This window comes from Spea bombifrons, chromosome 5 (assembly GCF_027358695.1).
Source record: "Spea bombifrons isolate aSpeBom1 chromosome 5, aSpeBom1.2.pri, whole genome shotgun sequence".
In the NCBI taxonomy this organism is placed as follows: Eukaryota; Metazoa; Chordata; class Amphibia; order Anura; family Pelobatidae; genus Spea; species Spea bombifrons.
This window is the reverse complement of record NC_071091.1, coordinates 73,962,238-73,985,474: the sequence shown is the minus strand read 5'-3', so window position 1 is coordinate 73,985,474 and position 23,237 is coordinate 73,962,238. Positions and strand designations below refer to the sequence as shown.

At 34.4% G+C, this 23,237-nt stretch overlaps 1 protein-coding gene across 1 annotated transcript in view; it reads left to right on the top strand.

The window, feature by feature from the left end:
- Window positions 1-23,237, top strand: part of LOC128496956 (cadherin-7) — a 66,627-nt gene that overhangs the window by 19,206 nt on the left and 24,184 nt on the right. Inside the window, exons 3-4 of the mRNA XM_053466797.1 lie at window positions 12,878-13,172; window positions 19,216-19,335. Of these exons, the coding sequence (XP_053322772.1) occupies window positions 12,878-13,172; window positions 19,216-19,335 (415 nt within the window). The remainder of the gene's footprint in view (window positions 1-12,877; window positions 13,173-19,215; window positions 19,336-23,237) is intronic.

Sequence of the window (23,237 nt, the reverse complement as noted above, 5' to 3'; positions counted from 1 at the left end):
TGTTTCTTAAATCTTTTAATTTTTCATTTTAAAAACTAAATGTGTCGGAGATATTAAGTCTGAAAATTTTATGTTTACTCTTCTTCATTCCTTACATTTACCTTCTAGGCCCACTAGAACCTTTGACCAAATTGCAGCGTCGCTGCTTCTTGGTATATATATATATATATATATATATATATATATATATATATATATATATATATATATAAAGTTAGTTGTTTAAATGCTGCCTATATTAATCTAGAAATTACTGTCACACAGATTTATAAATTATACTAAATTGAAAATATGAATGTATTTAAAATAAAAATAAAAAAAACATTTCATATATGGCTTTATTGTTTTTCTTTTTTCTCAGTGTGATTTGCCTTTTCAGTAGCCTATTTTGCTACCCATTTACCCAAGTCTATAAACTGAAAAAGAGACTGTTGAGAGTCTGATCAGGAATTCTGAGGCTCTAAGCATGATTTCTTTTATTTTATTACTTCATTTTTTCTGTGTCATTACATTAGTTAATTTCTGCAGTCTATAGGAATACATTACATTTTATTTAACCAAAATCTCATTAAAATAAATTGTTTTGTTTTTTGCTTCTTTTCTACAAATGTTTTGGGCTTTTTATTGCAGAAGAAGGCATGAAAACATCCTAACATATTATTAAAGAAACAACCGAAAAACAAAACAGTTTGCTTTAGTTTAACAAAATAGGAGAAAACCATACTAAAGTGGTAAACAATCTAAGTGTGACAGATGCAAACAAGTGATTACATTGCTTAGCAATATAATTAACTTCTGAGATTTTTTTTTTCTTTCGGTTGTTAAGAAACCAATCTGCTGGTTTAGGTAATAGAGCTTTACTGGTGTCTTTTGTCTTTTGCAAATGCAAATCTGTATGCCTTAAGTGGAAAAGCAAGCCTGGATTTTTAGTTAAGTGAATGGCAGTTTCAAACAACAATAGGCATATTGAACCTAAACAATCGCAGTTTATAATATACATTTTCAGTTTCAATAAAACAACATGGCCAGAAAATTGTGGTGGCTCATGAAAAAGCAAACATGTTGCCGTTCATTTATTGGAGGTTTTGGATTTGTTTTAATCACTCTATAAACTGCAGGATTTTAGACAGAAGGAGTACCTCTCTACTTGCTGGATTTCCATATGGATGAATGGATTAGGTAGTGTCTGCTATCTTCTTCTCCAACACGCATTCTTAATGTGTTGAGTTGGAACAATCACCATTTATGTCATTATGAAAAAGCCACCTTTGCTAATCCGCCAATAATAAGAAACTTGGTTGCCTGGAAATGTTTTCATAAGATGAAATTTTGCCAACACTACACATCTGCTTGAATGTCATTTAACCTACATCCTAGGGATTGCCAAAGTAGGTCAGGGGAGAACTATTTTGAACTGCTTTGTGGTATGAATGTCATATTGCCTGGTAAACATGATTACACCATTTCTGTTGTTAACATTTTACATGAAACAAACCCTGTGGGAAGAAGTTACTATGTCTGTTACGTACACTACAATTTAGCAAATACTTTGGTTAGTTTCGGTGTGTGCCATAATTAATTGAATTAGATACACTGCATGTCAGATAACATTCTTAAAAGTAGTTAAACTGTTTCTCTACGGAATATCTATTTTTACCTGACAGATTTGAAATACTCCTTAGCAACAGCTGTTTAGTTTGACCATATGACAGATTAAAAAATCCTGAAGCTAAACAGGTATCTCCTGGTGTTACCATATTTTGATGATGCTAACTGTGTATCATGGGAATTATAAAACTATACCGTCTAGAAAATGATTTATCTATCTGCTATGATCTGCAATGAGACTAACATCACAAAGACCTTAACATGGGCATAACATAGATTGTCAAAATATAATCCTGACTCAAGACAATCCAACATTAAAACTATGATATGTTTAGTTTGTATGAACCTGTGCAGTGGGATTATCCATGATGTGTTGTTGCACTTGTCTATTAATCGCCCCTTTGAGTGCTTGCAAGTTTATTGATAATTTATAATATATCCAATTTCTCTGGAACTGAAATAACACATGCCCCTGTTATTTTCCCCCCTTCTCACTTTTGAAAATATCATTTAAAAAGCTCCTCTTCATAGAAGCGTATAATTCACCCAATAGCATGATGTAATTGCCTCATACCTCTATACCACTAATCAATAAAAATCACCTTTATTTCAACTATGCTTTTTAAGCTACATTTAATGTATTGATTTGCCCTTCATTTTCATATTCTTGTTCAGTAAAATTATGAACAAATATAGAATACTTGAAAGAAAGCAGAACTACACACCCTATAAATATTTTACATTTCTTAATTTGATTCAAGTATCAAACATATTATGTTGATAAATTAGTGAGAAACAACTGCAATGCATACATGTATAGTAGAGAATATTTTGCAAAAAAAATAAAAAATAAAATAAAAAAATTGGATCCCAAGAAATGCAAACGTATATAAATCCATTCATATTGTCTTTCTGTATGTATTTGTTAACCATGTCTCCTCCTTTAAGAAGATGTCTTCACTGGTACAAAAAACAATCATCAATCTACTGTGGTGTTTAGATGATAGATTTAACTAATTCATTCATGCTCATGTTAATCAGGATGATCAATTAATTATGGGTTTTCAATGGTTAATGAAAATGCATTAACTGAAATAGTCCAGTGAATAAAGGATCATTAATTCAATCAAGTGTAATTCATTAGTAATTAATCAAAAAATCATTGGTAACGTCAATCAAGAAATTCATTCATAATCATTTCATTGGTATAGTTGATAAAAAAAAAAAAGAGGAAACTTGATCATTGAATGTATGGTGCATTATGCAAATTATTGATATGTCCTCAAAGTGAATTTAATTACCCCCTGCACATAGTTACTCCTCGGGTAATAGAGGGTTCTAGGGACCCCCACTCAATTTATTTACTATTACTATTTTTTTTTTAACTTATTGAATTTTTAGGGGTGGGTTGGCAAGCTATCTCCTGGGTTTAGTGGATACAGAGTTAAATGCAGGCACGCACACTTAAGTTGAATCTTCCATTCTCTCAGGAATTTCAGTTTTTTATGTGGTGTTAGCATGAGTGTGAGTTTGCATTCACTGTAAGAATGTGTGTATTTTCAGTTTACAATGTTAACATGCTCGTGTGTGCTAGTATAGGTTTATGGTTTATCACTAAAATAATGATAGTTTTAATTGTTTATGATCTCTTCCATTTGCTTCAAAAGGTGCCAGTTTGTCTTACCAAGTCCAGAGTACAGACAGAGTCGATTTTTCTTTACACATCTAAAAAATGAATAGGAAATATTTAACTTTGTTAAACTATCATCAGTTATTAGTGATTCTTGTAAGATTATTTAATAAAGATGTACATTTCCAAGATGAACAGTTGTATAAAAAAATCCCCCAAATTAAGATTTTTTAAAATAACATCTTGTGTTTTATATACTTTTTACATTTCTGACCTATTTTACCAATATACAATGTGGACAAATCTCGGCTCTTTGTGGCAAATATGATTGTATTTATGATGATATGGCAACTAAAAATTTGTGTAATTTTTAAATGAATACCAGAATATATTTTTGCCATGAATACATGGCAAGGACTTTCATTTTCCCAGAAGCACTAAACAAGTTGTTACATACTGGCTGCACAATTAAGCCTTATAATGGAATTTCATATATTTATTGTAACAAATGTTTGTTAGTTTGTAGCAGTAGCAACTGATATATTAGTGAAACTTGTCAAAAGATGTCAAAATACAGTTGTGGGATCTTTTCATGATGTGGTACCATATACTAAACTGGGGGTTAAGATCTGCCCTGGCCAGAAGACCTATATGTAATTGATTAAGGCGTACACTTATCACTTATGCATCAGACCAAGAACAATCATCAACCAAAATATACCACTGATTAGTTTAGCGATTGGTGCATTGCTGTCTCAGAGGTTGTTCTGTACTTCTATCAAGGTTTAGCAGGCTGGTATAAAATGCATGCTTTCGTTGGTTTTACACTGATTGTGAACTTATGAAAGCTGCGGCCAACCCTTTTACCTCTAATAGTATGTCCTCATCTTCTGTTCAGGTTAGAGAGTTGAGTTTTTAAAGGCTGTCACCAGACTAGACAATTAAGACCATTCACTTGTCTGTGGTTGGCACTTTTTGATGCATTGCATGTGAAATATAATATTTACTTATAACAGGACCTTCATATATCCTCACATGGATTAACCTTCAAGTTGTTATACATGAGGACAAAATCCACATGTGTTTATCTTCAATGGTCTATGGTTATATTATTAGCACTTTGGTGACATGTTCATTTTTACATACATTTTTTTAGTTATGGAGACTAGTTAAACCTTATAGGAATCCACACACATTTATATGTTCCTAGAGTATTAAGCACATTTTATTGATAATTATAATAAAATACGGGTTGGCATAAAGTCATATGCACATTATTTTGGCAGTGACTAGAGTTACACCATATTGTGACAATGTTATTTCTCAAGTAGTCTCTTTATGGATCATTACAATATTATACTTCAAACTCATTAGTATTTAGGAGATTCAGCAGTTAATTAAATTTGACTAGGAACAAGATTTCTTTGTACAATTACTTCAGATAAAAGTTCTCAGCTCTGTATTAAAAAAATGAATAACATGGTACAAATTGTAAGAAACCTGTTTAATTTAAGGTATTACTGTATCAGTTAAACGAGACAACCATTACCCATGCAGTGTCCTCAAAAGAAGCTCCAGTATAATGCGAAATGGTCCACTCCAAAGTTGAATTGTCTAGGAACGTTGTCTTGCATTTTGAAACTATAGCAGAATTCTGCGTTATAACACTCCTCTCTCACTTTCCTTGCTCTGAGGAATATATTCTTATTTTCTCTAATATGGGGGGTGTCAGTCTTGATTCAATGACCTTCCTTACTCTCTACCTTTGGTTATTTTTGTGATATGATCTCCTATACCTAATCCAGTTCAGAAACTGTTACTGTGACACTGCTAAACTCTTTCAATGAAAAATGTTTCTCTCCGTAGGATTTAATGTCATTTCTTTAATTATTTTAGAAAAGTAGGTTATAGATCATGCAAGTGCTGACATAAAATTTTATTTTATTTTTACACTTTGGGGAATAAGTGTCAGCATATATATTTAATTGGTCCCTTAGTGTTAAAGCATAACCTATACAGCTGATGGCTATCACCTACTAAAGTTTCAAAATTATAAGAATAAAATGTACCATTTGTGGATTTTTATGACATTACATTTTCAATAATATTTTCTACCAAACAGGGGAAGAGTGTAAAACTGCAAATCTGGCTTCATAAATTGCATTGAATATACATACAACAGTAAACTAATAAGTCAAATTCTAAAACAGGAATACTTATTATTAGAATTACTAAATACCGGTAATTACTATTACTTGTAACTGGCATTTGATTGCAAATGACCAATGGAACAAAAGCAACTAATTGTATGTCTTTAGACCAGTGGACCTTAACCCTGTCTTCGGCGCACCCCAATGGTCCAAGTTTTTTTAATCTCCCTATTGAGATTGCTAAAATCCTACACTAGTTAGTGTGTCTTAAGGACTGAGTGAGGAATTAATGATTTAGAACAAGTCCTGATGCTACAACTCTTCACAAGAATACTGATATATTATGGCTGAAAAGCTGTTCCCTGTGCAGATTTGGAAACAGATTTTGCTTATAGACTGCACATGAAATGCTTTTTAGTATTTTGGTTAGGTAGGTAGGTAGGTGGGTTTTAACAGAATGAAACACAACTAAAACACTATCAAACCCAAGAAATGCATAATGGGATCAATAAAATAAATGTATAGGGTAATACACAAATCCTTATCTTAATTTTAAGAATATAATCCTGCGAATAAATTAAAAAAAACTGTTACAAGCAGCATGCTAACACAAAGTCCAAGACATTTACGCATTATTAAATGCCTTTCTGCCATCTTCCTTGGGTGTCCCATCACAATTTTTCCTAAACAGAGATAACTTTTACCATTGCAGGATGCTTCAGGGCCTATTAGATCATGCCCAAAGTGTTCAATCCCTCTAATTATATGACTATTTTTAAAAATAGCATTACTGAAACCTCATATTTCTCAGCTAAGTTTAATCAAAAATCCTTTTCCTCCTTCGTTATCTACCAGCTTCCCCTGATCAGCATCCTTCTTACAACTGGCTTCTTACATCAAAGCATAAAAGTATCCAAGAACCATCACGTGTAAAAATAGCACAACACTCATCCTTTATACATTATTCTCATATCACGAAATAGTACCCAAAATAATGGTCTGTCCATAACAACAAAACCATCATCTATTTTATGTCATCCACTTCTTAATTATAGTAATGCTCTCAATGCCTATGGAACTTAATTAAGTCCAGTTATTGCTCGCCCTCAGTTCTCAACTATCCAGTTAAGGCCCTGCATTCAATTTGCATTTGGTTTATTCAAGTAATTCATATTCTTGTATTTCACTCATAGGTTAAGACCTAATGCCCGTATTTTAAGATACTCTAAACAGCTTTTGGTAAATATCTGGTTTAATCTTTCAGTACACTTTAGGTTGTAAGACTGAAAATGATCCTGGATATCTACTATACTGGTTTTCACACTGTACTATTGTTACTGTGTTTTTGCTGTTGTAGATATAAATATATTATGACATTGGTAATAATTACGATAAAATAGATTAAACAAATGAAACATTCCAAGAGTAATTTTGTTGAAGTAGAACATGTGCTTTTTGAAGTCTATTTTGATTTGTCTTTTTTATAAAATTAAATAAAAAAAGGATTTTAATAGCCATATGGTCTTTTGTGTTTTAAAATATAATTACTATGGAAACTTCACTTATGCTACATAACAGTTACAGTTAGCATTTTTATTTACCTTGTCACTTTCTCTGTTGACTTATCTTTTCTAACATTGTTAAACCTTTTTTGCAATTTGTATGATTTGGTTTCATTAACTGGATACTAATCTTTAACCCTTTAAGTGTACTCCTGTCTTGTACTTTGCCACTGGATGGGGAAATTCTGCTGTCATAGAAATGTATCACAAACTCTTGTTATTAAATTAAGTTTTTCGTGTATCTAAAATTTACAGGTTTGAGAAAATGGTTATTACATTTCATTGTTTTCATTGTTGTCATCCCTGTACATGCATACTTAATATCATAGGCCACATAGGCCACATGGTGAGCAATTGGTTTCGAGTATATGTTATTATACATTCATAATTTTAAATCTACGGCATACTGTTTTAATAAGGATGGTACATATGGTTCCCCTACTGTTAACCAATATGCTTTTGGATTTATATATTTTTTCTGAATGCTACTGTGCACTATAAAACTCACAATAGAGGCAAGCCGGTATAATAATTACCATATAATATCTCTTAATATTGGATGTATCAAATACTGATCTTTAATACATTTAAGAAAATAATAAAACATAAAGCAATCTTTTTATAAATTTACAAACATTATATGTTGTCATTAATACATTTTTTTTTAAGTCACTGCTTTTATTTATGTTTTGTACCAAGTTAGCTGGAAAATACTGCACATAAAAAATGTATGTAGCTCAGCCAAAGCTTACAAATGTGACAGCTCACTAGGCAGAAACAGTTTCTCTTCTCATATGTGAGTATTTGGATAATAAATACATTTAATGCTATATAACATGCCACACATTGTAAATTCATCTTAACTTTAAAGAGTTAAAGAAAAAAATATTTTTGAGACTGGTTGGTTATAAAAGAAAATAAATTGACACGTGATAGACAGAACAGTTAGACAGTATGTTTGTTTCGTCAGTGATGATTTGCTGAACAAAATGTATCCGTTCAAATCATGCTGGGTTATGATCCAAGGTTGTCTCTGAATAGGTTACATCACAGACAACCAATGGGTCTGTGTGGTCTGATGCATGGTGATGGTTCCATGCAGTACTCATTATCCATACATCAAGGAAGGTGTAAAGGATAAAAAAATTATTTGCTTTCACTATTCTTTCTGCTCCCAGCCTCAACAAAATAAATGGATGGCTTGGACCTGCTGAAAAAACCAACAGCACAGTTTTATGTCAACTCTTATTTCAAGATATGTTTGTGTTTAATGTATATGCTTCTATAGAAAAGTCATTAGTAATATATTTGCATTGTGAGTAAGAGAAAAGCACAAACAGGCATGCTCGCCCCTTTGTACTCCTGGGCTTTCTGAGCAAAACAAGGTCAGTGGTGAAGAAAAAATCACACACTGACTCAGTCAGGGTGGTACAAAATTGAAAAAGTAGAACAGTCACCATTACAATTCATAGAATAGTCTGATCAACAAGAATAATCAAATGGTTGTTATAATTACTGTAGTACTGCACAAGAAGCTCTTATTATAAAAGATCAATATAAATTCCTAAAATATGGGGAAACCAGTCTACCATTCATAGTTTTTGTATCTTTTAAGTAAGATGTAGCATCAGGGCTGGCCCAAGACATAGTGCCGCCTGGGGCGAAGTTTGAAATGTCGCCACCCCTGCCGATGGCACAGCTCATTATCTACCCTTCCTCTCCCTACTTTCTCATTATCCCCCCTCCCCTTAGTACTTCACTTACCTTCCAGCAGTCATGCGGCGAGAGTCTCCCTGCTCTGCCGCAGTGCCTGCTGCTTCACTGCTGAGCACCGGGAATGACATCATATTCCGGCGCTTAGCATTACAAGCCGGCATTGAGACCAAGCTAGATGGCTTGCAGAGAAGAGAGAGAGAGAGAGAGAGAGAGAGAGAGAGAGGGGAGCCGAGCAGGTATTGAAAACTTGATAAGTGAAAACCACTCGGCTCCCCTCTCTTCCGCTTAAAAAAAAAAAAGGCACTTGGGACGGCAAAGTGCCGCCTCTTCAAAAGTGCCGCCTGGGGCAATTGTCCCACTCTGCTCCATGGCAGAGTCGGCCCTGTGTAGCATTTTATTTTATAGAATACATTAGTGGATGAAAGGCTCTAACCCAGGGTCAGACTGGCGAAGGCCAGGCGGCCCTCAAGTGGCCCTTGAATGCTACCTTTTCTGCTCATGTAACATGCCATTGGGCATATGCAGCTTCTGCTACACACTGCAGTACCCGATCTGCCACTGGAGTGAGTATGTGGTGATGATGACCAGCGGCCCACAAGGCCTGGTCTAACCTTGAAATTTATCATATTGCTACATAACACCTATATCGTTTGGCACCAGAGAAGAATCTGCAAAGCTAATATCTTTAGATACATTTTTAATATATAATGCCAAATTGGTTTTAGGTTATTTTTTTTATCCACAATGCCCTATACAATAGCATCTACCTAACAATCCTATCCTTAAACTAATATTACTAGAAAATACCATAGATGTACATTTTAATCAATGAAGATTCCATACATTTTAGTCATGCAAGCATGCAAGGATGAGGTCTTAGTTCCTCATAAATTATTCCTGAAAGCCTGTATCATAGCCTTTTATTCTGTGATAAAATATTTGTGACTTTGAGTTAAAACATTTTTTCCTATATATAATAAATCTTCCATAAATTAAATTATTGTACCCTGCAAACCCTTCAGAATAGTTACACTCCAGTAGTTTATATTGTTATATAGTGACAATTAGTCACAGTTATTAGGTGAGCTGGTTTACATCTTCACCTTTTACAGTTCTTAACTTCTTTATAGTAGTAATTATTCTTTCTGCTGGCCAGAGAGGCGATGTAAAATAGAGGAAATGTATTATCATTAGAACTTGCAGCTACAACCTAAAAAATTAGAACATAAAAGGAATAACCTTCAGGAATCCAATTTCAGGCATCACTCCTATAAAATATTTTATTATCCAAAATGCTCAAAGCTAATTTAGCCATTTCAGGGTGAAAATAACAGTCTTACATTATAAACCTTTTTTTCTGAATATATAATAAGATGCATATGAGAGCTTAGGATAAGTAATTATTTTGTGCATGTATACAGGGAGCCAATGCACTCAATAACAACAAAAAATATTTAAAAAAAAATGTTAAAATGCAGGTTAAAACTATCGAGCATAAATCACATAATCCAATTATCGGCAAAATACATAGAAATGTCCCAGCTGGTGTAAGGAGAGTGTATAGTTAAAGGTCCTATTGGTTCAGCACAAATACCAATTATAAAATGACAAATATCATCCAATGTATCTACCCGTTTTTATTTAAATCATCTTCTCAGAATTAAGGGTTGTGGTCACCCCTAGAGTGTGATGTATAAAATCACGCTTGCTACATAATTATATATACATAATTACCAAATCTATATACATGCAATACGTCCAGTTTGGATTTGGAGGATAATTCTGTTGGATTTTGTGGACACAAAACAATTTGAAATTTAATATTCTTCTTGGTTTTACTATTACTTAGAGCCTTCATATATAAATCATTTTTTTGTTACTGTTTCATTTTAGACAATTTTATTGCAAAAACATTTATATATTGGCACAATAGCAGCTTTGGGGTTTTTGACACAGAAGCAGCACTTCCTGGGAAACAAAGCCTGATTTTTGTGGTAACTCCCACAGAAACAATTTCTAATACTTTAACCAGCTGTGTCGTGTCTTGATGTGTCAGAAGCATGTGCATTTTGTTGAGTTAGCAAATTGTATATGGTATATAGCAGCATGTAAAACTGAAAATGTTATACAGAACTTTGTTGGTGTGAGGCCTACACTGACCACCAGCCACATGCCAGATGAGCCTTAAAGTGCCAGGTTGTCTTTTCACCACCAGCCCAGCTTTGGTTTGGTTGATTCCTGGTGGCCCAGTTATTTAAGTAAATTACCCTAAAGAGAGGCATGGAACCTACTCATACCTCACCCACCAAAAATGTTCCAACATATATTTACAGCTAGCAAGCTATTCAAGGACTCTTTGTAAGTCAGTTATATTTTGAGAAGGGTTTAATTGCGAGTTGACAATAGTAAATATGTAAGTTGGACATTTTTGTTGAACCCTCTCCGGGGCCTCCTCACTGTTGGGATTCACCAAGCCCCAGTTTTCTGCCTTGGGGTATCTAACTATTGCTGCAGCTTTACTGGGCGAAGATATTCTGCGGTGAGCGCTCCAGTGCTCGGTAACGTGACAGTTAGTTTGTTGCTTTAAGTTCACACTTTAGTGAATGTACAAAGTTACAATAGCATATAAGAGTTAATTTGCCCGAAACTTCCCATGCCAAAATGTTATTCATACTTTACTTATTCTGCTATAGCTAAACATTTTTTATCTTTTAAATCTTGTATCATCTTTTAATACCTCCATAAATACAGCATCAGCCATCATTTTGTCCCACTCATTTCACATGTTTTCAAATTGTTGAATGTTTAATTAAGTTAATAATTCTGTGAGTTTATATGTCTACTATAGGGTAGAATTTAATTTGTGTAAGTTAGAAACATGTGATAATTATATATATGCGATAGTAAGGCGACCACATTAGCATTTTTTCTACTATTTGTCCTGTAAAGCATTAATGGGCTGTTTAGCTTGTTCTCTTCCTTTCATATTCCTTTTTATTTTATTTTTTTTCTAAAGCTATTTCTCTGATAGATAATTAATAAAAGGGAGCCAGGTGTCAAAAGGCTGAATATGGGATGTTAATTAATTTGCTTTACATCGTCTTAAAATGTATTTTACAAAAGTAACTTATTAGATGTATAAATAAAACGTGGAGTACATAAATACATGAATAACATTTTTGTCCTTAAATATATTACATTAACTATTGTTGAGGCATAGTCGTGTTTTTTTTTTACTTTGGAAACATGTAATATTTCAGTTTCATTTGCATTCAATAACTTGGAAAAGTCATCATGTGGACAAAATGTAATACCGTAAAAAGTTCAGTGCATTGAAATGTCCACACATGGCACAAAAAAGAACAACGGGACAGGTTTTAAAACTTCCATTAGTGTGGAAAAAATGAAATAATGCTGTTTAGTTAATGGCACATGGGTGAAAATGTAGAAAAAGGCTTTTCAATTCATAGGTTTTTACAGAATATTTTTTTTTAGCTTCCAGTTTTAATAAGAGAAATATCATTTTATCAAATTCACCTCTTTGTAAATTTCCATAGTTGAATACACAGTTAAAAAGGCAAGACTTCCTTTACACATAATAATTTTCATTATTAACATGTGGTATAATTGTATTCAATATTGTCATAGTGTTATGGTTCTAAAATTAACCATTAATGTGCAAATATACGCAAACACTAAAACCTAAATGAGTGACCCTGTGGTTTCTCAATTATTAACTCTTAATAGCCAAATGATTATATTGTATTGTTGACTGTCTAAATGATGCAATCAAATAGTTTTAATAACAGTCCTTATACAAATCATAGCATGTCAGGAGGTAAGGATATTCAAAATTAAGCTGCAGATGTTCAAGCAGGACTTTTACATTAAATATACACGCTACAAACAGCAGCAATTAAAAGCAGAAAGAGAAAATGGAAACAAATACTTTATTATATGGTAGAGAACACAAAATTATATGTAAATATTGCTGTAGAAAGATTTGGAAATCTTGAAATTAATTGTAAAATTCATTACTATTGTCTTTTTATAAATATTTTTGTATTATGTATAGTGCGCATAAGATACCTTTCTTAAGGCAGTTGGCATATCTTTATATTCTGCCTTAAACTCAAAATGTTCTGATTTTTGCATGTCTACTATCACTAAATTCTGTACGTTAATATCAGCTCTTGTCATTTCTTTCACAGCTTCACTCTGATGTGGACAAAGGAGATAGTTCCATCAAATATGTCTTGTCAGGGGAAGGAGCAAGTTCTATCTTCAATATTGATGAAAATACTGGGGATATCCATGCTACAAAGAGGCTGGATCGTGAGGAACAAGCCTATTATACGCTACGGGCACAGGCTCTTGACAGGATAACAAATAAACCAGTGGAGCCTGAATCAGAGTTTGTCATTAAAGTGCAGGACATAAATGACAATGAGCCTAAATTTCTGGATGGGCCTTATATTGCTGGAGTTCCTGAAATGTCTCCAGTTGGTAAGAATAATATATATTTGTATGGTTCAATGAATAAATTAAATAGCAAGGCAAACATAGTTATTGTAAACAATATTGAGCTTACTTTGTAAGAGACAATAAAAATCAGAAATATATAAGAAAACACAAGAGCCAGAAACAAACCTTATATTATTGGTTATATAAATAATACAATATAGTGCCTTGCTATGCTCTTAAATGTTTGCTTCTTGTGTCCTCATCAAGGTTACCTGAAAAAGATTGAACATTGGTAATGATGCTGATCTGCTTCAGCACTTTTAGTGATGCCTGGGTGTTAGTTTTTATATCAAGATCTAAGGGTGTTTTGGGAATGTTGAACTGTGATGCAAATAATTACAGTTCACCACAAGTAGGAAAATACATAATTATTGTTGGCTGAAAAAAGATCTTTGTAACCTAAAGGTTAATTTTGATTTGTACAAATGTCAATTTCAATGAAATTTGCCAATTTCGTCAACTTGTCCGAATCTACGTAAATAAGGAGGGACTCCAAACTAACAAAAATTAAAACAAGGAGCTCTGAATGTTTGTAAGAAAATATATATAGGGCCAAACACAAACTTCGATCAGGAACAACACATAAATATGTATGTGCATCAAAAATAGGCAGAGTCACTTAGATGCAAACAAAGGTGAAACATTTAATACGAACAAAAATAGACGAATATAAAAAGTAGATAACAAAAATACGAAACAAGTCTTACAAAACCTTCAAGAGGAATTTAGTTCATGACATCTGTCCTATGCATTCCTGAGGATGGAGGGAGGGAGTGTTGGGACGTGAAGAGTCCGTGGATGGCAAATACATTTTCTCTCGACCTCTCTTCCCATGCCTCTCCATGTCTTACAAAAGCCTAGCTTATATGTGGATTGGATAGTGATGTCAGTGTATTGGTCTTCACCTAATTGGGTAAACATGCTCACTAAGATCTTTACACGTCGAAACCCTATTTTAGGTGGTCGCTGTACGTATATTGTAATGCCCTTTACAACTATACCATGCATTAGCAAGCTACTATCCTATCTATAGAATGCCTGTTCAGCAAATCCTTCATTCTATATTTAAGGTCAAGGAAACCTTGAAGCCTATTATTGAAACATATTAATATATCTTAATTATCATTTATTTATGCCCAATGATTACATATCTTTGACTATTGCCTATACTAATAATTTCATATGGTCCTTTATCATATTCTTAAGGTTAGAAGAGATGTTAAATGTGTTAGAATATTTTACAATGTTCGTTTGAGTTTCTCTGGTTCTTTCACTCTCACCTCTTCTCTCTTACACTCTCCTTGAATGTTTTCCTACCGTCACTGACTGCTTTCATGTCCCAGGCATGCAGCCCCACGTCTCCTCTTGCATCTTCTTGTCTTGCTTCTTCTGCAGTGCTCCTTGTGTCTTTCTTTCTTTGCTTCTCTGTGGACATGGCCTCCTGGTGAACGTCTACAAAAGGGAGGAATGTCTGGTGGAATGATAGTGTGAGACAGCTTGAGTGATAAGTTTCCAAATGTAAAATGTCCTCAGATTTTTGTCAAAAAGGAAAGAGGAGGAAGCAAAATTGACCAACAATGAAACAAAAACATTTGTCAGAGTAGTTTTTGGTCCATTTGCATGTCTAGTTTTTACTATATGCCTGAAGAATGGACCAAATCCTCCAAAAGTTTAAATTTACAGTCCTTGCTGCAATTGACTGAATTACATTTACACCATCTCTTAGTTACACACTAACAATAATTTTATTTATTTAATAAAGTGAGTTAGATCATCAGGGCAAGAACACATTATTTTAAGTTTAACATTGAATAAATCTGTCGGAATGTAACTATAAGTGGCTCACTCTATGAAAAGAAGCAAAGCACTATTTTAGTGCTCCATCCCATTAATTTCAATGGCATTTAACAGAAGAAAACTGCTGACCCTTTTATTTCAAATTTTATATTCTATAATAAGGTTCAGTAACATTTGAAGGTAAAGATGCTACATTAATTGTACACAGAACTGAGTAGACATATGAGACTTTGGAATTGTGTATGTTTCTATTATAATTAATACACACCGATCAGCCATAACATTATGACCACCTGCCTAATATTGTGTAGGTCCCCCCTCGTCGAGGCACGGACTCCACTAGACCTCAGGTGTGTTGTGGTACCAAGACATTAGCAGCAGATCCTTTCAGTCCTGTAAGTTGCGAAGTAGGGCCTTCATAGATCGGACTTGTGCTGGACGCACATCCCTCAGATGCTTAATTGTATTGCGATCTGGGGAATTTGGAGGCCAAGTCAACACCTTGAACTTGTTGTTGTGTTCCTGCAAACCATTCCAGAACCAGTTTTGCTTTGTGGCAGTGCACATTATCCCGCTGAAAGAGGCCAATGCCATCAGGTAATACTGTGTCCATGAAAGGGTGTACATGGTCTGCAACAATGCTTAGGTAGGTGGCATGTGTCAAAGCAACATCCACATGAACGGCAGGACCCAAGGTTTCCCATCAGTAAATTGCCCAAAGAATCACACTGCCTCTGCCAGCTTGCCTTCTTACCATAATGCATCCTGGTGCCATGTGTCCTCCAGGTAAGCAACACACACACAAGGCCATCCTTGTGATGTAAAAGAAAACATGATTCATCAGACCAGACCACCTTCTTCCATTGTACCGTGGTCCAGTTCTTCTCCATGCTCATGTGCCCACGTGTGTAGTCTGTTGGACTTGACCACTCAGGCCAGCCTTCACTGCCCACTTACATCAATGAGCCTTGGCCACACATGACCCTGTCGCCAGTTCACTGCTTTTCCTTCCATTCGATAGGTACTGACCACATAAGAGCTGCAGTTTTGGAGATGGTCTGACCCAGTTGTCTAGACATCACAATTTAGGTCTTTTTAAAGTCGTTCAGATCCTTAAGCTTGCCCATTTTTCCTACTTCTAACACATGAACTTTGAGGATGAAATGTTCACTTGCTGCCTAATGTGCCATGATAACAAGATTATCAGTACTCTTCACTTCACCTGTCAGTGGTCATAATGTTATGGCCGGTCGGGGTATATATTATTATTATTACTATTCATTACAATTAATAAATAATGCAGGTATCATTGAACATCTATATGACAATGTTTTAATTCTGTTTAATGAAACAGAATTATTTATTTTTAATTTTTGTATATTTAAATTAAATGCTCGCTATGATTTTTCACAGGCACCTACAATATATTAACATGTTGGTGCTCCCTTAGTAAAGCAATTATCGTAGTAAACAGAATGTCAGCTTGGACAATCATGTCAATATGCAAAGTAAACTACTGTTAATAAAAAATGCAAAAACAATTTAACATAAGAGGTAACTTTCCAAGGAAGCTGATGGGAAACATCAGTTTAAAACAGAACAAATCAGTGTAGCCTAGTATAACTTATCATGCAAAAAAAACAAAACATGACACATTCTCTGTGATTATAATTGCACAATAGAGGTATAAATATAATATAGCAAGAATATATTGCTTGCTCATTTAGTGGTTCCTTATACCTTTTTAACATACGTACACTTTCTCTTCCTTTTTTAAAGTTGTTTTTTAAACTTGTTTAAAGTTTATTATTCATAATGTTTCCAGCATCCAGGATAAGCTACTTAGCTTTAGATTTATACTGAATTAAGTTTTTGGGCTCTTCGGCTGCATATTAGTTAAACGGAAGTAATTATTCTCCTGTTGACTGAGATTTTGACTGAGGGGGATCAACATAAAGTCTTAATGTCATTTGTTTTGTAATTGTCAAGGCTTTAACACATATATAGATTTTCCTTGACGATTTACACTGTTTTTTTTCAGTTCTTTCTTATCATTTCCTGACTCTTTGCACTTATGAATTGCCTGTGTTTGATCACAAATAGACCAAACTGACGTTTTACTTTATTTTGTTATTTTAAACTAGCCTTTAATTACTTGCCTATTAATGTTAATATTGCTTTTTTTACTTAACTACATTTAAAATGTCTCTATAGAGAATTAGAGGCCGGGAGTAAATATATATACAAAAGGTGGGAGAAATACTGAAAAATACACTATCCTAGGAGAAACTATGACATAATGTTTTTTCCCCTGCTTTTGATGTTAACACCTGCAAAAACATTGACTAGTGAGAAACTATTCCACCTACTGATGTCAAATAGGGAATAGTCTCTAAAGGGGGAGTTGGTAGCAATCTTTGAAGGAGAGTTGTGATTTGAACGCCCCCAATACGGCTATTTATTATGAAAGTCCAGCATTGGATGCATACAGTTTAATTCAGTGGATGAGGAAAGTGGAATCTCATTGATTTAACCATACATTATACACAGCCAGCCAAAATGTTCCTGTAGCAGAAGCTAAACCATGACATTCATAATGCATCGTGAAATCAAGGAGCTGAAACCACTCTCCTTTTAGTGAATGCATTTCATTACATTGAACATTTTCCGAAAAGCCTGTAGCTTTGTCAAAACTCAACAACAGGAACAAGTTTTTGCTGCAAGAATTTCCCTGGGGCAGAAAATACTATTTTACACCCATTTTGAGATGAGCCTTTTTTCCCCTTCAACACTACTATTTACCCTATTATTTGATGCTGTTATATAAGTGATTTGGTTAAATGCCATAATTGCATTAGTGGTAAGGACAAATGGGAAGGAATGGAGAGGAGGAGGACAGAGATAATTGAAAATTCGATCTGTGTGCCATAACCAACGTACCTGGTAGGCCTTGAAGAGGGCACAAACAAGGTTATCCAAAACGTGAATTTATTGACAGTACATCAAACCCGTCATTGTTAGCTTACAGGGTAAGAGAAATAAATGCCTACTGGATTCCAGTTTTGGACTTTGTTATTGGAAGACGTGGGGGATGCACCTATCCTCAAGAGTGCCTTTAATATGCAAGTTGATAAAGGCTTATCCTGGTCCATAATATTCTTACATATTGCAACTGAGGATAGTGGTGTGATGGGAAAAAAAAGCTTATCTGCCAAAAATAATCAAAGCTGGACTGCTAAAAGAGCCAAAATGACTAGCTATGGTATTGACTATTAGTGAGGACTATTAGTGAGGAGCAAAACTTAGTGATCAAATACTCAGTATATACTGAGTATACTCAGTAATACTCATATAAGTCAGAAATTTTAAAGAACATGGAAGAATTAGACTTCTTGGATGAGCTGCGATGCCACTTATGGACGCGTCTTAACATCATTTCTAGATCAGCATCGAGAAAAAGTTGCAGCGATGTTGTGGAAGGGAAGTGCCAGTTAAATAGCCAGTGCCCATCCCACAACTAGAGACTAATAAATTAACCTTTCTTTCCTAAGTTTCCTAAGCCTTTACAATGGGTTGTATATAAGTTAAACTAGTCTCTAAACATTCATTTTATATAATATCTCATTGTATATTCCAAACATTATTTTCATCATCATTTAAGTAGCTTCCTGTCTATTGAACAATGATATTCTCTACAATGTTAGAAAATACGAACAGTATTACAATACTAAACTTACTGTGAAAAATATAGTTTAATAAATAAGCATAATAATATGATATACAGTGATGTGTTGCTAACATAACCTAAATAAAAAGATAGTTAAATGAGCCGTTCATATCTATATAAGTGAATAATTATTTTTTATAAGAATTAAATGTGTAGTTAAACAATTTTAATAAAGTAAATATAACTTTAGGCAATATTTAAATTCCTATAGGTAATATTGTACTAATCATGCCTGAAAAGCAGAGATGTATATTATGACACTTAGATCTATCTATACATTAGCATTAGATACCATAATCCAATAAATGATTAAATAATTACTTTAATGTAATAATTATGTTGAAATATCTGTTGTATTGTTGGTGCATTATATCTGAATCAAAATATATTTTTCATATTTATCATTGATAGGTTTCTAGAATTACAATATTACAAATGTTTTACAATGTACTGCCATAGGTTGAGATCTGCTTAACTGAAAGACAATACCATTTTATTAAGGAACGTCCGTGCTGCAGGTTATAGCAACAGATGCCGATGATCCCACTTATGGAAACAGTGCTCGTGTGGTCTACAGCATTCTCCAGGGTCAGCCCTATTTTTCTGTGGAGCCAAAAACAGGTATGAAAAAAACAAATCTTACCATACTTTTGTTTACTGTGATTGATTCAGTGTCTTTCACTGCTGAAATCTATACATCTTGTATATCTTTTTAAACACCTGTTGTACAAAAAATGTACAGTTCCATTATTACCTTAGATGACCCTTCTCTCTTGGGGGCATTTTTTGGTTGATGCTAGAGGAGGCCCCTACCAGCGACCAATAGTTGTTGCTTGTACGGACCTTTAAAATCCTGGCACCAAAGCTGCTGCGTAGTGTGTACCGCGTTAACCCCGTATTAACCTCTTCTAAAAAAAAACAGCAAAAAACGAAGAAAAAAAGAACGCGAAGAATGTACACGAATATTCGCCCGAACTGAACACCAGAACATGCAAATATTCGTGGAATACGAATTTGTGGAAGATTTTTTTCCCACAAAGACGAACACCAAATGTTGGCCGACACCCAAGTCTACTAAAAAGCATAAAAGGCACACATATTTAGATTCACAGGTTGCTGCTAAAATAATAATGACAGAGAAATACACAAAGACAGAGTTCAGTGCATACCCAAGAAACGCCATTCAAGAAACACCTAAAGCATAAATATTGTGGATTCTGTCACCCCATATGGCCATATATTGCTAAGAGAACAACTATGTCAAAGCACCTCAAGTTTGGCGAGTCTTATCTATTTTTTATGGCTATATTGCTTACCAAGGAGCTGAATCAGTGGGACTGCGCTACATTGTAAGCCAAAGGAAAGCTCATGCAATTTAAAGTCGTTTCTGGACACCGTTAATAAAGCACTTAATGTCTCAGGTGGGGCTGCTCAACCCTAAGGTTTGGTCAGAACTTGCAAATATACAAAAAGGGGATAGCACAAAAATATGAAGGCCTACAGATTATTGCCTAATTCTGGTACCATTTATTATAAAAATATTTTATTTTTTTATGCTGCAGATTTTAAAGCAAATAGAATTTTAAAAGAACGCAGATCCTAACAACATAAAATAATTGTATCGTTTTTTTACTCGTATTTTTTATTTCAAACCAATCTAGCAGAAATAATGAAAATTAAAGTGTGGTTTGGTTGTATGTACAGTAAATTATCATTTGTAAGGATGCATGTAATAAGAGTTTTTTTGTCGTAAATACTGCTTTGTGACCTGTTTCATCTAAATGGTTAATCATTATGATATTGCTAAATTTGCTAAATTTTAAGTGCTGTAAAAAGTGACAACATTATACAAAGAAGTATACAAGTGACTGATAAAATGAAAGTGAAATATCACAGTGTGAAAATGGCTTACACCCAAGAATACTTTAGGAGCTGAGTTAGGAAGTGGTAAAATGGCCATTAACCTTCAAGGACTCTGTTTCCTCTGGCAAACTGCCACACGATTTGGAGATATGAAAAAAAAATTATTATAGGAAAGAGTTTCCAGCCTTGGCGTTAGAGATCTATAATATTGAAAATAGAATTAAGGAAGCTTTTTACTGAAAGATAATATTTGTGAACAAATTATTAGTAGTAAAATTATAAATTTTATCATCCCATTCTTATGATTAAATGACTTTGTTTTTTATAGGTAAGAAATAGTTTCATTAGGGAGAATGACATAGATCTCCTATGATCCCAATTGCCTTTAACCTGCTTATGTCTTAAGTCCACTAATGGCGGCTTGACTTGAGATTCCCTCACTGAATTAGTGTCTATCATTTCTGTTTCATTTATCTACCACCCTCTTAGTAAAATAAAACTTTATTTCTTAACACCCATGACCCTCTGTTTTTAGATTATGACCTTTTGTTCTATTATTTATCCTCCCTTCTGTACTTTGTTAAATCCCTTTAAGTATTTAAATGATTCTATCTCATTATATCTCTCCTCTTTCTTCCCAACTATATTAATAGATATCCATTAGCCTTTCCTAATATTTTCATTTGCATTTAGTTGCTTTATTATTCTCACTCCCTCTTACTCAATCTTACTCATGCTCTCACTTTCTTACTCACACTCTATCTCTCTCTTACTCAGTCACTCTCACAGGCTCTTGATCATTGCCTCCCTACCTTCTCCATGTCCATGTCTCTTTTTGCACAGCCCGCTTCTTCTATTGCCTCTTCTTGTTCTTCTTCCCGGTATCACCTCCATTGTCCTGGCCTCTCAGAGTGCTTCCTGAAAACTGTGGAGAAAGAGAAATGTTTCTGCAGCTCTTCTTCTATGTGAACCCATCTACAATGTTCTGGCTTCTTCATGTAATTCCACGAATGGAAGGAGCAAAGTCACGCACCACGTGGGCAGTCTCTCCCCTGTTCCTCCAATCTGGGAGAGGGTCTGTGCAGAGGTGTCCCCACCCTGTGCACTTGCCTCAGCGCGGCTTTGTCCTATGCCCCTATTATAAAAGCACAATCTTCTCCTCCTAACACAGTGAAATTTGGAATCAAGTTCTTACTCGCATTTGCAATTTGCATGCAACTCGCGGGTTTACGAAGACATAGTTTGCTTGCCTTAGAATCAATTTGTATCAGCTTGATTCACCTGCAGTCAAATGTATGCAACAAGTGCACAAACAGTACCCCTGTGTGAGCCTAAGCAAGCAGGGGAACCCAGCCTTCTTGATCACAGTTCCCCTCATTAGCCCTAGGGGCCCACTACACATGGCTGTACCTTTGTGGCCTGCTTTCCAGGACTGGGCCCTTGGGGCTTTCATCTTGTTTTGGCCTAGTGGCCCCATTATGAGCTTTAGGGCTAAGTTCCCCTATTGCGAGCATGGGGTGGGACAGTGGGAAGAGCATGAGGGTGGCGGCACAGTGGTGGGGTTCTCTTTAGGTTTTTACTGGGCCCCAAGATGTTTTTTGTAAATTTACTAATTGGACTTTTGCAAATTCATATTTTTTCTAATTCACAAGCTCTTGCATTTTAACTGAACAGACCCCTCTCTGAAACTGAACTCTCTGAAAACACTCCTGTGCGGAGTAACTGGTAAATGGGGTCATACAAATCCTTTGCTATATAGAGAAATGCTGCTTTCAGTGGCTGTGAATAAGGGCAATTAGATCTTTTTTAACATGTAGGGTTTTTAACATATGTTAGTAAACTTGTGAAAGTATGACATGCCCATGCCAGAGTACAAATGCAAATATTTTAAGAAATAATTCTTTAGCAGCACCAGTACATTAAATTGTTAGCAATTTTAGAGAACTTATAATTGATGAAAATGGATATGTGAACATTTTAAAAATTCAAAAAGGTATGTATGCTTGCTTTTCCTTTTCACAAGTTACCATGACATTCACACGGCATGTAAAAAAAGCTATCGTGTCTGGTGCTAAAAGCCTTCAGAAGGTGCTCAGTGGGCTAATCCTGCACTCCAAGGATGGCAGTATTAATAGGTGTTTCTTTTCTGTCTTTTAAAACTATGAAAAGATGAATCTACTAAATCGTGTAAATGACCAAAATACGTAAATAACCATGCCAGTCTCATTAACCATGAAGCATAGTTTAGTCTGTCCTCTTCTGTTTTCTTTTCCCATCTAACTAAGAAGTCAACCTACTTCAAGACCTCTTTTGATCAATATACTAATTTATCAATATATGAGTACTGAACAAGTTTAATTATTAATCTGAATTCTGAGGTTAATGAATATCTAATGAGCCTAAATTAGTATCTTTAGATATATGTAGATTCATAGTCTACGAAATAAAACCCAGAGAGAGAGATGTTTTTGAAGTAACGAATTAGGCTTAGATACCAAAACTATTCCCCCCAAAACAGTAGCAAACAGAATATTGAACGTATTACTTTTTATTTTTTTATCGGGGGTGCATGTCCATTGTAGTTAGTCACATTAGTTTTAGCCTTCTAGTTATCCTACTGAATTAGTTGTAACCCCTTTCTGCTAATGTTGACCAATTAA